Source organism: Protopterus annectens, chromosome 6.part0, assembly GCF_019279795.1.
Source record: "Protopterus annectens isolate FY-2018-M chromosome 6.part0, PAN1.0, whole genome shotgun sequence".
NCBI classification, from domain to species: domain Eukaryota; kingdom Metazoa; phylum Chordata; order Ceratodontiformes; family Protopteridae; genus Protopterus; species Protopterus annectens.
In genome coordinates this window covers 1,325,233,898-1,325,247,885 of record NC_056737.1, presented here as the reverse complement: position 1 = coordinate 1,325,247,885, position 13,988 = coordinate 1,325,233,898, and the positions used below count along the sequence as shown (strand labels likewise).

The following is a 13,988-nucleotide window of genomic DNA, read 5'->3' as shown; positions in this document are numbered from 1 at the left end:
AGCTTCTCCAGCATAGTTCCTGGTTCTAGTTCCCTGTAATTGATTTTTGTTGCTGGATTGTAGGGGTCTGGTGATATGATAGGGTTGGAGTAGATTTTGACGGGAGGGGACTTTTAGAGGATGATTTAGTAGTTTGTGGGTGAGTGAGAGTTGGTACCATTGAAGGAGGTGAGGGAGTTCTAGCCAACCTAGTTCAGTAAGTGAGGTGCAGTGGTGGCTACGGTAGTTTGCGCCAGTAGCAAACCTTGCTATTTTGTTGTAGCAAGCTTCAAGTTTACCTAACTCACTTTGCCTTAGGTTGGTAAATATTGGAGAGGCAAAGAGTAGGATGGAGATAAGGTGGCTATTTGAAACTGAAATTTTGCCTGTTTTGGTGAGGAATTGCTTATGTCTGTATAAAGCTCCTAGTTGTTTTTTTTTATGGTTAACGAGATGTGGATGTCAAACTTGAGGTTATTGTCAATTTCAACTCCAAGTAATTTGGTGTGGTCTGTTGGGGGGATAATGGTGTTGTCCTTGGCTTTAATATTAAATTGGTGGGTGTTTAGATTGTGTTTGGTGGGTTGGAAGATCAGGAGTTTTGTTTTGTTTGGGTTAAGTATTGTGCATCTGAAAGCCAAGTTTCAACTGAGGAAAAGGCTTCCTGTGTGGTCTTTTGAAGTTCAGGTAGGGATTGGGCTGAGCAGACAATGGTGGAATCATCTGCATACTGCATGAGAGTGGCTTGTTTGGTAGCAGAGGTTTGATTATTAGTGAATATGGAGAAGAGTAAGGGTCCAAGGATGGATCCTTGGGGAACACCTATTGAGACAAGGAGTTGGGGGGATATATCATTATGCCAAACAGATTAATGGAAGTCAGTTTGGTAGCTCTGGAACCAATATATATATTATTTTACATATATATATATATATATATATATATATATATATATATATATATTGTATTTATTTGACTGGGTCTGTCCATCAATGCTATTTTCAATATTTCCTGTGATTTAAACTTTGTGGTTTACTGTAAATATATATTCAGTATTTTCATTTTATTTATTTATTTATTTTATTTAACATTTGTTTATCAGGAAAGTACGACTGGACACAGGTCATTTTTCAGAGGAGGCCCAGGGAGAAAAGTTCCATGAGTAACAGTAAATTTTAATGCACAAATTACAATAATCAATAAAGTATAAAGTAAACAAAATGTAGTATATATAAGAAAATACTAATTTGTTACATCATGACAACAAAACCTAGGCTTTGAACTTAGCTAGTACTATTTGTAAAGTATGATTTGTTATGTATTATTAAATATATTTAAAACTTTTACTGTGGCTGGTCCTTTTAGAAGGTATTTAACCTTTGAGAGTGTTTATATTTATTTGGTGACACTGTGTGGGCCACTCCTGAAGGCCAAGCTGTCTTGTTTACCTATTACCATTTGTATTTGTATTAATATTACACAGTATAATTGCACACCCTTTGTTAAGAGCCTTAGAGTAACTGATTTTGGAGTGTCTGGTGGCAGGGATAACTAACTTATACTCTGGGCAGAAAGGGGCACAGCAGGTAAATTTATGTTAGTCTGTGTGTGAAAAATCAAATCGCACAGTGTTTGCATGTCAGCTAGTTGTGGTGGGACATGAAGCACTGGTTTCACAGAGAGGGTGCTGGAGGACTTGGCTTGGGCACTTGGCCAAGGAACTAATCCTACAGCTGTACCAGTGGAGAATCTTATTGGGGACCTGGAGGGAGACAGATATAGAGAAATCCAGTCCCCAGGCTAAGTGTGTTCCTTTTGTGCTATTAAAGGAAATTGCACTTGGTACAGAGAGCTGCCTCTGGAAGTACTAAGTGCATCCATTTGTTTTCCAAGTGAACAGCCCTCTCCAGTGTCAGTGGTTAGGATTCAGCCTCCTTGATTACTGGCAGGGTCTATATTAGAACACCGAACTTTCAAAATTTCGAGTGTTCTAATCTCAAACCCTATCATCGAAAATTAAAAAGATTGAACATTCAGAACAGCAAATTTTTTCCCAAAACACATACACACAACACAAGCACACCAAACAAACAGCAATCCACACACACATACACCTAAACTCTTAAACCTAACCTTACACTAAACTATACATACACCACTAACTATCCACTTACCTTAACCCAAACCCTAACCCTAAGGTCCGTCACTATCACACAGTCACCTCACCCGCACCCTAACCCTAACTCACCTACCCCGCCCTAACCCTCATGTCCGCACAATCGCACACTTACCTGACCCGCACCCTAACCCTAACTCACCTAACCCGCCTTAACCCTCACGTCCACACAATCGCACACTTACCTGAACCCGACACATAACTTTCCACCACAGCAATGAAAATACCAAAGCAACAGAAACGGACAACCGAATTCTTTCCCTAGGAAAAAAATTGGTTTTCTGTTTCTTTGATATTTTCAGCATTCACTGAAAATGGGTCAATATTAGAACACTTGACATTTTGAATGTTCGGTGTTCTAATATAGACCCTTACTGGCACAGTGCAGGGATGTCACACAAGTTAATAATATTCAAGAGTCACTCTTTTGTATTTTAAATCCTTTTTATTAGCTTGTCAGCACTCAGTGTTATGAGTGCCACCTTTTCAGTAGGAAGCCCATACATTCTTTAGTAAACAGTACAAATATACAATAAACCAAACCATCACATGATCAAATAATGAAGTCAATCAACAATAAATTAAATCAAAAATCAATTAAAAAAGTAAATGTCTCCAGTTAAGTTCATTATTGAGCCCTAAATGGCTCAATATGCCATACTTAACAGTTACAATTCAGCTTCTTTACTAAGTAAAGCCTTTTCTGTAGATATTGCATATTCATTAATAGACACTTGCTCAAGAACACAGGCTCTTAACAAATTAACATTATAGTCATGTTTAAGCTATGCTCTGCAACAGGATTATTCAGCTTAATTCTACCATCATTCACATGTTCCTGAATATGTTTTTTCCACTTTCTTTCTGTTTTCCCTAGGTATACTAAACCACAGTTATAGGAAATTAAATAAGCATCCTTACCTTCCCATTTAAAATATTTATACATTTTTGAAATTGTATCCCCCCCAAAAAAATTCCTAACTGGGAGAAACTGAGGTGAGGGTGTCTTCTAATTTCTGACTCACAAGGTGTAGGAGAGGAAAACAGGAAGATGTAATCCAAGAAGAAGCCCCTGATATCAGATTTAGAAAGAATCTCTTCACTTGAATAAAAGGGAGATTTCATTCTCTCAAATAGGTATAGAAACTGAAAATAAATGCTAAAAAGACTGGATTGCCTTAAACAGACTTTGGGAAAAATTATACTAGTCTTCTTGAAAAGTTTTCTAGATATAAGGGGTGACAATTGTTATGTCTGTTTATTCCATTTAGGCATCTTTAACCTTAAGGTCTTAGTAGGTAAGTCTAAAGGCCTGATTTCCTTCAAAGATCCTGTGATGTCTTCCCTCACTAATACCTGGTGAAGACCTCCATCACTCTCAGGAATTATAATCTTAGGATTTCCCTTCCTGGCCAAAACCTGATGTACATTCTGAATGCATAATCTTAAATCCCTGGTCATAGTGGCCCCCTGAGGGAATGAGCTAAAGGGATCAGGAGAAATGTACTGACTGGTCAAGGACTGCAAAAGTACCATCAGGCCCAGATTGTTTAAGAGAGGGCATAGTCTGGTATTCCTTGGATGACTCTTTCAGCACCTTTTTCTTTTTCCTCTGATGGAGGAAGAGGTCTAATGAAAGAGATTCAGTCACCATGCTCTCACACACTAATGGTTTGAGATGCTTATTCTATAAAAACAATTTTAAAGATTTTTGCCTACTTGTTAAGTATATGAAAAGTAAAATTGACAGGACCTAGTGTTTTTTTTTTCTAGGACCTAGTATTGTTTTGGTCCCATGAATAAAAAATGCAAAAGGAATGGGCACCCTTGTAGGAATATGTCTGTTACATAAGCATTTACCATTTTTTATATATATAACAAATCTGAATAAAATTTCTTCAGAAAAATGAAAGCTTGACCAATTTTGTAGATGAAGCCAACTCCTGACTTCATAACACTGAGCTTCAAAAAGTTGCTTACGCGTACTAAACAGAAAGAAAGGTTTGTGCTTTTTACACCTCTACATCTGTTTTAAAGCAACAAGTACTCCCATGCTAAGGGCAGACAAAAAGATCATGAGGAAGGACCCCAAAACCTTGTAGAGTGGCTGACTGTACATCTGATCCTTGGCAGGATACATCCCCTATAGTTACATCGACTGCAGCAGGGATCTAATGAAGAGTTCATTGTATAATGAGGTCACTGATAACATAATAGCCTTTGGTATGTTTCATGTATTTATACTGGCAGTCTTAATACAGCTACAAACCTGCAACCAGTTGACCCCTGCCAGTTATTAGGTTCGGGATGTCACCCTCTGCATCAAAAAGTAGATTACTGAAAAATATATCTGCTTTAAAAACACAGAATTATTACTGTTCTTCCTTTTTGAATGTTGCTTTGGTATACTGTATTTATACCATTCTGTTTTGCCTTTTGATATATGGTGCTGAAAACCACCAATTATGATTCTAAACCTTTTAATATGGATGTACTTTTGATGCCTCAGAAAGCATTAATGATTTCATAATCAAAGAGGAATAAGAGAAATGTAAACAATAAAGGCAATAACTTCCATGAGACACAAGTGTTTACAAGGGGTTGAGAGTACTGTATGTAATACAGAATGTAAATTATATCAGTTTTCTTAAGAATTCTTAATGATGTCATGCTCATGTACCTACTTTGAGTTCTATCAGCTGTATAGAAAAAAGTGTGTGAGCAAAGTTGTTATTTCACTGCAATTTAAATTCATATGACTAACTGCATCTATTAATTGCAGTTAATGTATCAGTTATATTCTTACATGTTTTTGTATTCATTTCCCCCAGTTTAGAAACATAACAATACTGTTCCTGGTCTTTCACTTGTAGGAAATGTTTGATGTCATTTTGGACGAGAATCAGTTAGAAGATGCATGTGAACACTTAGCGGAGTATCTTGAGGCTTACTGGCGTGCTACTCATACCCCCAATAGTACCCCAATGACCCCACTGCTTGGAAGGAACCTGGGCTCTACTGCACTATCACAATATCCTACGGCAATCACTGGATTACAGGTAAAGAATTTTCCTTGGTCGTTTATGGTCTGCCTCATTTATAACAGATTTCTCATGTCTCACAGGCTACAAGCTTTTTACTTCACAGAAACAAGAAACTCAACAGCAGGCATGCACTAGTGTGAATGATGCACAACTATAAAACATAGCATCTAGGAATTAACTCAAATCCTAAATTTTCCTTACTTTTTTGTGTCACTAAAAAGGTGATAATATAGCGCCATTTGTTTGGAATAATAAATCTTCTGTTAGCAGTGGCAGGACAAATCATACTCATTTGATTGGTAGCTGATATGTTCAAGATTATTGTGTACTAAGTTAAGCTTGCCTGAACTAGAAATAGAAACATTCACTATTATTATAAAGAGGCCACTGTGTGCCATGCATTATGTAATGGAGCATGGGATTATAACAAAATTCAGAAATATGGTTAGCTATCTGTCCATTGTTTTTATGGTAGAATGCTATATGCTTTGCTTGTAGGAAGAGATAAGACCTGTCAAGCGAGTATTGCACTGAAATCAAAATAACCATGGCCCTTAATAATTAAATGTAAGGCTGCATTGATATTGGTTTAAGCTTATCAACATCCCAAAAATGAAACAACTAGACACCAAGTTATGCATACAACATTTCATTTATGATAGTCCTCAGTGTCCATTCTCTTTTAAAAAAAAAATCTTAATCTAAGTACCGTTAAGTTTATTCAATTTACAACAGAATAGTCAGTCACTACTGCATAACCACTCATTGACTGTTATCAGACCAAGAAGAAGAAATAAAATGTATTGATTTTACTTACTGTTATTACTTATTATAAATAAGAAGCAAAGTTCATTACTTCAATGTATTTATTTTTGCTTGTTTATTTGTTATAGAGATACGTGAAATGCAACATAAGGGATCTTTTTCAGTCACAAACTTGTTACATAAGTGAAATGCAGTTCAAACTGACAAAACAAACATCACATCAGGCAATCAGGCAATGCAGGGTCAACGGGATAATTCGATTAAGTTGTCCTAAGGTGTCATTTGTAACGCATCAATTTGGCTTTTAAAACATCTGACCTTATCAAGACCTGAAGTGCCAATTACACTGTCCTACCACCCCCTGTGGCTGCTGAAGTCACTGAACTTGAAAACACCACTTTCAAGCATTGTTGAATAGTCTTCCACTGTGGGAGCTCTTGACCACCCCCCAGTTTGTGAACGTGCTGCACCCAAGTTTCCACTAACTCAAGGAAAAGAGAACTAAATGAATTCCCCTTTTCTCTGATTTGGTGAAACCTCACAGGTAGTCTGTTTAGAGATCAGGAGTGTGGGACCTCTCACCCACCTGGGAGTGCAATTGCTGCATTTACCCAGCAAAAAAAAGAAAATTACAGCTGAGAATTATATTAGGTGAATGTATGGGAATGATCTATAGGTCATATGGGTGGCCCATGCAGTGCAGTGCATTTAAATTCATTAAGTGGAATTTAAGTTCACTATGTATTTTTTTTATTTATTTGTCTTTGTTTACCAGAAAAGTCTGACTGGGTAATACCAATTTTCAGTGGAGGCCTGGGGAGAAAAGCTCCAGTTGCTTATATTGCATTACACTAAGTTCCAGTTAAACACAGAGTAGTTGCATTTGTATTTACATTTATACACAAGCTATAGTTACATTTGTACATTTTAAGATTTTACAGAGGTGGAAGTTACTAAAGAGAAAATCCATGTGCAGCTTAGTGAATTGTACAGGCAGCAGTTGTTGTTGTTTGTCTTTCGGCTTTTTCCCGGTAAGGGGTCGCCACAGCGGAACTCCGGTCCGCTAATGATTGGCAGTAGATTTTTACGAAATGCCAAGGTGCCAGCTCGATGCCCAACCTTCAACGAAGGCATGCCCATTTACGCACGCATGTCTTTCGAACGCTACCCAACCGCGGGGAGGACATGCAGACTCCACACAAAAGGCACTCCCAAGCCAAGCCGAGAATCGAATGGGAGAACCTCTTGCTATGAGGTAACAATGCTACCGCTGCAGGCAGCAGTTATGTATAAGAATTGTTTAGCCATTTCAGTGAGAGGTTGAAAGTATTCTGTTTAAGGAGAGTTTTTGGAGAGTATGGTACGGTGAACGCAACCTTGTGATGAGCATGTGCAGGACCAGGATTTGCTCAGATGTTGTTTAAGTGGTGGTTTAAAACTATTGAGTTTGTCTGAGAGTTTTATTTGTGTGAGGATACTATTCCAAAGTTTAGCAATGTATTGGGAGCACAGCGAGTCTCATGCAACATTATTTGACTTATTTGTAAGTAATAAGAATTTGTTACTAAAACGGAGGTTCCTTGCTGGACAGTGGGGTAGTAATAAGTTTTGTAGTACAGGACATTTTTCTAAATGATTAATGAGTTTATGTGCTGTAGTTTGTTGTGAATATGTCATGTATTTCTCTAGTTCAAGACAGTTTAACGGCTTTAAGCTATGACAATTGGCAAATTTAATCTAGTAACCACTGCTCTAGTCTCTTTTACCAGTCAGATTAACCATCTAAGAAACAACAACAAATTTGTCTCAGCCATATTCCTAGCTATATCAAAAGTGTTTGATATGGTCTCCCACAACCTACTCTTAGACACTCTGTCAACCTCATCTTTCGCCCCCTTTACTACTTCATGGTTTAGAAGCTCTCTTTCTGAGAGAAAACAATCAGTTGAATGGCAAAGTACACTATCACCTCTATTACCAACTACTGTAGGCGTCCCACAAGGATCAATACTGGGTCTTCTGCTATTCACCATTTTCACTAACAAACTACATCCCTCCACCCTGCATGCATCACTTATACAGTATGCAGACGACTCCACCCTAATCTGCTCAGCCCCATCCATAACCACTCTTCAAAAGCTCACCCAAGAATCCTTCTGCTCCATGGAACAATGGATTACCAATATCCAACTCATTCTAAACCCCAGCAAGACCAAATTACTCCTTTTTACCCCCAATAAATCCAAATCCACACCTCCTACCTTCACTATCACCTCCAAAAACGGGACCACAATCTCCCCCTCTCCTCACACTAAGCTACTCAGGGTTGAAATAGATAACAATCTATACTTTAATGTCCATATCTCACAAACCATCACAAAGGTACATAAGAAACTAGAAACCCTATACAAACCACAAACAGTTCCTATCGGGCCAAGCTAGACTCTCCTTAGCCCAAACCCACCTCTTGTCAACCCTAATGTATGCATCACCAATCCTAATTCATATCAGGAAAACAGACCTAAACAAACTAGTCATGTTACAATACAATTGCAAAATTCACTAACAGCTCCACTTTTAGAAGTCATCACTGTCTTGCCCTGAAGCAACTACAGTGGTTAGAACTCCCTCAGCTAATTAGCTATCACCAGTTAGTCCTCACCTTCAACATAATAAGGAACCCTTTGAAAACTCCAGCCCTAAACCAACTTCTAAACCAATATTCTGCAAATCGCCCTCTACGCTCATCCAACAAAACCCTGCTCTGCATAACCAAAGCCAATAACACTGCAGGGAAAAGTCTGTTCTCCCACACCATTGCTAGGGAATGGAATAACCTCCCCCAAAGTATCTCCTCAGCACCATCCATCTCACGTTTCAAGAAATCACTAAAGTCACACCTCTTGCAATCATGGCTCTGTCCCTGTATCACATAAAATCTTGTCTGCTCTCCTCCTAACTTGTCACACCTCATTTCCTCACTGCTTACCTCGGCTATTCTGTACTCCCTATCAGGAACTCCTATCCTACAAACTATTTCTCACACTATGACATATCTCCCAAATAGCATTATTTTCCAGATTCCATTTCCATTCATTTTTATGCTTTGTACTGCCAATAGGGAATTCAAAGTTTTGCTATCTATGTACCAAGCTTGCTCAAATCAAACTAAGGTATGAAAAATCTCTTTGATTGTATATGTGCCACTGTATAGAAATTTTCTGTCATTCGTGGATTATGTGTTGTCATATAAAGACATGGAGCTCTGATTGTATATATTTTTTTGGCATTTGTTGTATTTGTACCATTATGTTATGGAGCTTTTCTCCCCAGGCCTCCGCTGTAAATGGACCTTGTTCCAGTCGGACTTTCCCAGTAAACAAATGTAAAATAAAAATAAAAAATAAATGTAGCTATTTTATTGTAGCAGGAAGCAAGTTTCTTTCTTGAGTATTGTTTAAATTTGTTAAGGTAGGAGAGGCTTATAAAAGAGTTGGCAATAAGAAGATGGTGGCTAGAGTTTTTCTTGCAGTATCTGTAAGGAATCCATTGATCCTATAAAGGGTGCCCAGTTTCTGGTGTGTAGATTTAATGGTGTGCTATATATGCTGGTCACATTTGAGATTGTCATCTATTATAACACTTAGAAGTGTGCTGTGAGTTACAGTTTCAACAATAGCATAATTTGCTGACTTTATGGAAAAAAAAGATTGCTTTTGATTTTCAACATTTTGATGTAAGCAGCATTAACTTCATTTAATTGGGGGTTTTTGGGCTTGAGTAGGAGGTTTTATTCTTTGAGCCAAGTTTCTACAGAGGCAAAAGATTTTTGGGTGATGTCTTGGAGCTTATTCTTATTATTATTACTTTACAGAATTAAACCTTACCTTACAGACAATGCCAGATTAGTCACTGCCCGCACAGATCTACTCTCCACCCTCCTCTACGGCTCCCTAGTATTTACAAACATTCATAAATCTGACCTAAATAATCTGGAATCTTGCTACAACAAAATCACCAAGTTTGCCACAGGCCACCCTTACAGAACCCACCACTGCTCTGTACTCTCCCAACTTAAATGGTTAGAACTACCAAACTTTTTAACATTTAACCAACTGTCCATAGCCCACTATATAATTCACAAACCTAACAACTGCCTGGCACTCACCAATCAAGTCCAACCCAACAGCAATCCCAGAGCTCTAAGATCCTCAAATAAACTATTGTTAAAGATTACCCAAGCCCACAACACGCAGGCACTGCCCTTTTTTCCCATAATATTGCCAAACTGTGGAATACTCTTCCTCAACCTATGGCTAAAACCCCCAGCATTCATGAGTGTAAAAACCTCCATAAGGAACATCTAGCAAAACACTGACTCTGCTCCTGCCATGCTCCTGGTTAAGCTACCTACGACTCACTTACCTTACCCTAAACTAGCTCGTTCTCACAGCTACAGCTAATAACTGCTGAAGGCTGTCTTGATTCTACACTCAGTTTCAGTTAATGTATACACATATACTGCTTTGTCTTTAACTGTTACGTAGAGTGCATTTCTCTGTCTTGCACTTACTGTATCACACTGTTCTCACTATTAACTCACGCAGCCAGTTTTTATCTCTAACTTTGCCATTTTTTTGTTAAATTTGTTAATTTGTTAATTATTTGCTAATTATTGTTGTACAACTAATTTCTTTACTAACTTGCTTTCTACATTGTTGATTAATACATGTTCAGTTTGATTGTTTAATACGAACTAAACCACAAAAGAAGCCAAACGTGTAGAAAACCACAAACGAGTGTCCAAAGTACAAAGTACAACATAGAGTTTATTAATCCTCTGATGTCTCGGCTTGTGCCTTCACAGGAGAATACTTAACATCCATCACACCCCATATTTATAATACCCTCATTAATCCAATTAAACAATATTCTCATTATTCAATTACATACAGAAAACATTATTTAAAGGAAAACTCTCCAGTTAAAATCTGCATTCGTTCCTTGTGGTGCCAGAGTGTCAAACTTTAAAATATAAATTGCTTCCTTATACAAAAGAACATTTTTAACATTTTTAATATAATTATACAAATAATTATCTACCACTTTTTCTAAAATTGTACCTACTAAACCCCTTGACTGACTCTGATGCGCATAATAAAAATGTCCTGCCAGTGAACTAAACATCTTAACATTTTCAATATCCCTAATGTGTTCAAATAATCTAACTTTAAAAGGTCTTTTTGTTTCACCAATGTAAAATGTATTACAAGGGCATTTAAGCATGTATATAATGCCCTCTGTATCATATCTAAAAATTCCTTTATTATCAAATGTTCTCCCATTTATACTATCAAAGCCTGTAACTATATGTTTACAGGCTTTACATTTACCACAGACCTCAGTTCCAAATTTCTTGGGTGTATCATAAAATTTGGATTCTAGTTTAACTAACCTTCCTTTAACTATAAAACTATTTTTCTACCTACTTTATATGAGATTTTTAAATTTTCTGGTAGCCAATATTGTGCTTCCTTAGATTTTTTTGGATAGTTCCAAAAATATTTAACCCTTTCAACCACCTTATCACTAAAAACACTATATAACGTTATAAAATAAAATTCTGAGTTATTTATTGTCATGTTACTACCATAATTTATCATTTCCATGTTTATTTTCTATACCTGTATATCAGTTAGATTCATGTTATGGTAAACTTTATCTATTACTTGCTGGCTATACCCTCTAGAATAGAACATGTTATACATTTTTTGTGCCTCCTGTTGTAATTCTTGTACATCATTACATAATCTCTATAACCTAATAAACTCCCCAACTGGAAGAGCTTCTATGGTATGGGGAGGGTGGAAACTAGTGGCCTTAAGATATTTGACTTGATCCTCAAATTTTCTATGTATCCTAGTTTGTAAATATCCTTTTGATACATCTACCTCTACATCTAAAAACAATACTTTTTTTCCAATTTGTATACCCTCAAATTTATTTTATTTTTATTTATTTATTTTATTTTACATTTGTTGACCGAGATAGTCTGACTGGATGCATGTCCATTTTCAGCGGAGGCCCAGGGAGAAAAGCTCCAAGGGTAAGCAGATACAGCATTACATAATACCAGCATTACATATTACAAACAGACTATTTACAGAGATTATATAAGTAAGCAAGTTAAACAAATTCCACAGGTTAGAGTTAATCCTGAGCGCAAGTCAGGATTAAATTAAATTACACAGTAAACTGGTTAACAGATTTTTACACATTCTAGAGAGAGTTAGCCAGGCTTGATACATTGACATAGCCAGTTAAGTGACAAATATTGTTTGAGTCTAGTTTTAAATTGACCTAAGGTGGAAAGTAAGGTAATATCAGCTGGAAGAGAGTTCCAGGATCTACATACACAGACATGCCCTACAGCCAAATACAGATTCTTTGTACTAGAAAGGATTAACCTGGACCCCAGGGGAGGACCTTGGCAGGCCAAGTTAGAAGAAAGGGAGACCCACTGGCAGATTCTGTTGGAATCAAACAAGAAACCGGGTTTGAATGACTACATTTCTATCAAGCCTATATTAAAACTTAAGGCTAGTAGAATGTAGTCACTATTATTCCAATATTTAGAGTATTTTATGTTTCCAAATTAACAAAATATTTGGGTCTCATTTGGAGATATATTTTATACATATTTTTACATATTTTTTATATATATGTTTTATGTTTTTAACTATAACATGTTGGTAGTAATGTTTAGATAGTTAATTAACATTGCTGAAAGTGTTTACAAATGATAGCATATAGCATTTTATGATGTATACCTTTAAATTGTTAATAGGAATCACATGTTATCTTATATCAGTGTATTTAAACTATACATTCAGATGCTTTCATGGTCTGAGGAAGTTGCATTTCAGCAACGAAAACGTGTTTCTTTAGTTGAATATATTGGCGTTAACCTTGGTTACTTGTGGCAATAAAAGAAAGTTTTTATATCAGCGTTTACCCTTTATTGGAACTTGGATATTTATTGGCTCGATCCCTGAAGCTGTGTTCTGTTTGGATTTTGTTGGTTACAGCTTCCCTCAGGTTCGTAGTTCCAGGATCTACTTACAGAGTTTGCAAAGAGAGAGTCACCGGCTGTGTTATTAATTTTGCTAGTCTGAATTAGTAGTTTGTTAGAGGATCGAAGCAGTCTAGGATTGTTATAGGGGGTGATAATATTTTTAAGTGCAGCAGTATTGTCCGGATTATAGAGGATTTTATAGGCCATAATCAGTTGGTTATACTGGATTAGGCTGGGTAGTTCAGGCCACCCAAGCTGATTTAGATCGATGCAATGATGTGTCCTAAAAGGCAGCCCAGTGGCAAACCTGGCAATGTGGTTGTAGCAAATTGAGAGTTTGTTAAGGACAGTCTTGTTTAAATTTGAGAGTAGAGGGGATGCATACAGAAGGGTTGAAAGAAGGTGAGAGCGAGCTATGGCAATTTTAGCTGGAGGGATTAGGAAGGTTTTTATTCTGTAAAGTGACCCTAGTTTTTTATTGATGGTTTTGATAGTTTGGTTAACATGTAGGTCGAATTTTAGATTATTGTCTATGATGACACCTAATAGTTTTGTAGAGGGGTCAGGGGAGATTATTGTGCCATCATTTGAATTTATGGTAAAGGTGAAAGCGGTAGACCTACGTGTTGGTGAAAATAATAGCATTTTAGTTTTTTTGGGATTTAGGATCAGACTACGTTCAGAAAGCCAGTTTTCTATTGTATTAAAGGTGGTCTGGGTAGCTGACCATAACTCTATTGGAGATGTGGCTGAGCAAATCAGAGTAGAGTCATCAGCATATTGGATACAGCTGACTTTTGGGATGACAGTATAAAGGTCGTTAATGAAGATGGAGAACAGCAAGGGCCCTAGTATAGAGCCTTGTGGTACTCCAAGGGTGTTAGGTAGAAGGTTAGAGAGTTTGTTCTGCCAGAGGACAGCTTGCTGTCGACCATTCAGGTAGGATTGA

General features: G+C 37.1%; 1 protein-coding gene across 1 annotated transcript in view; it reads left to right on the top strand.

Moving 5' to 3' along the window:
• CACNB4 (calcium voltage-gated channel auxiliary subunit beta 4) overlaps positions 1 to 13,988 on the top strand; it is a 509,529-nt gene that overhangs the window by 431,290 nt on the left and 64,251 nt on the right. Inside the window, exon 12 of the mRNA XM_044073655.1 lies at positions 5,029 to 5,214. Coding sequence (XP_043929590.1) covers positions 5,029 to 5,214 — 186 coding nt within the window. The remainder of the gene's footprint in view (positions 1 to 5,028; positions 5,215 to 13,988) is intronic.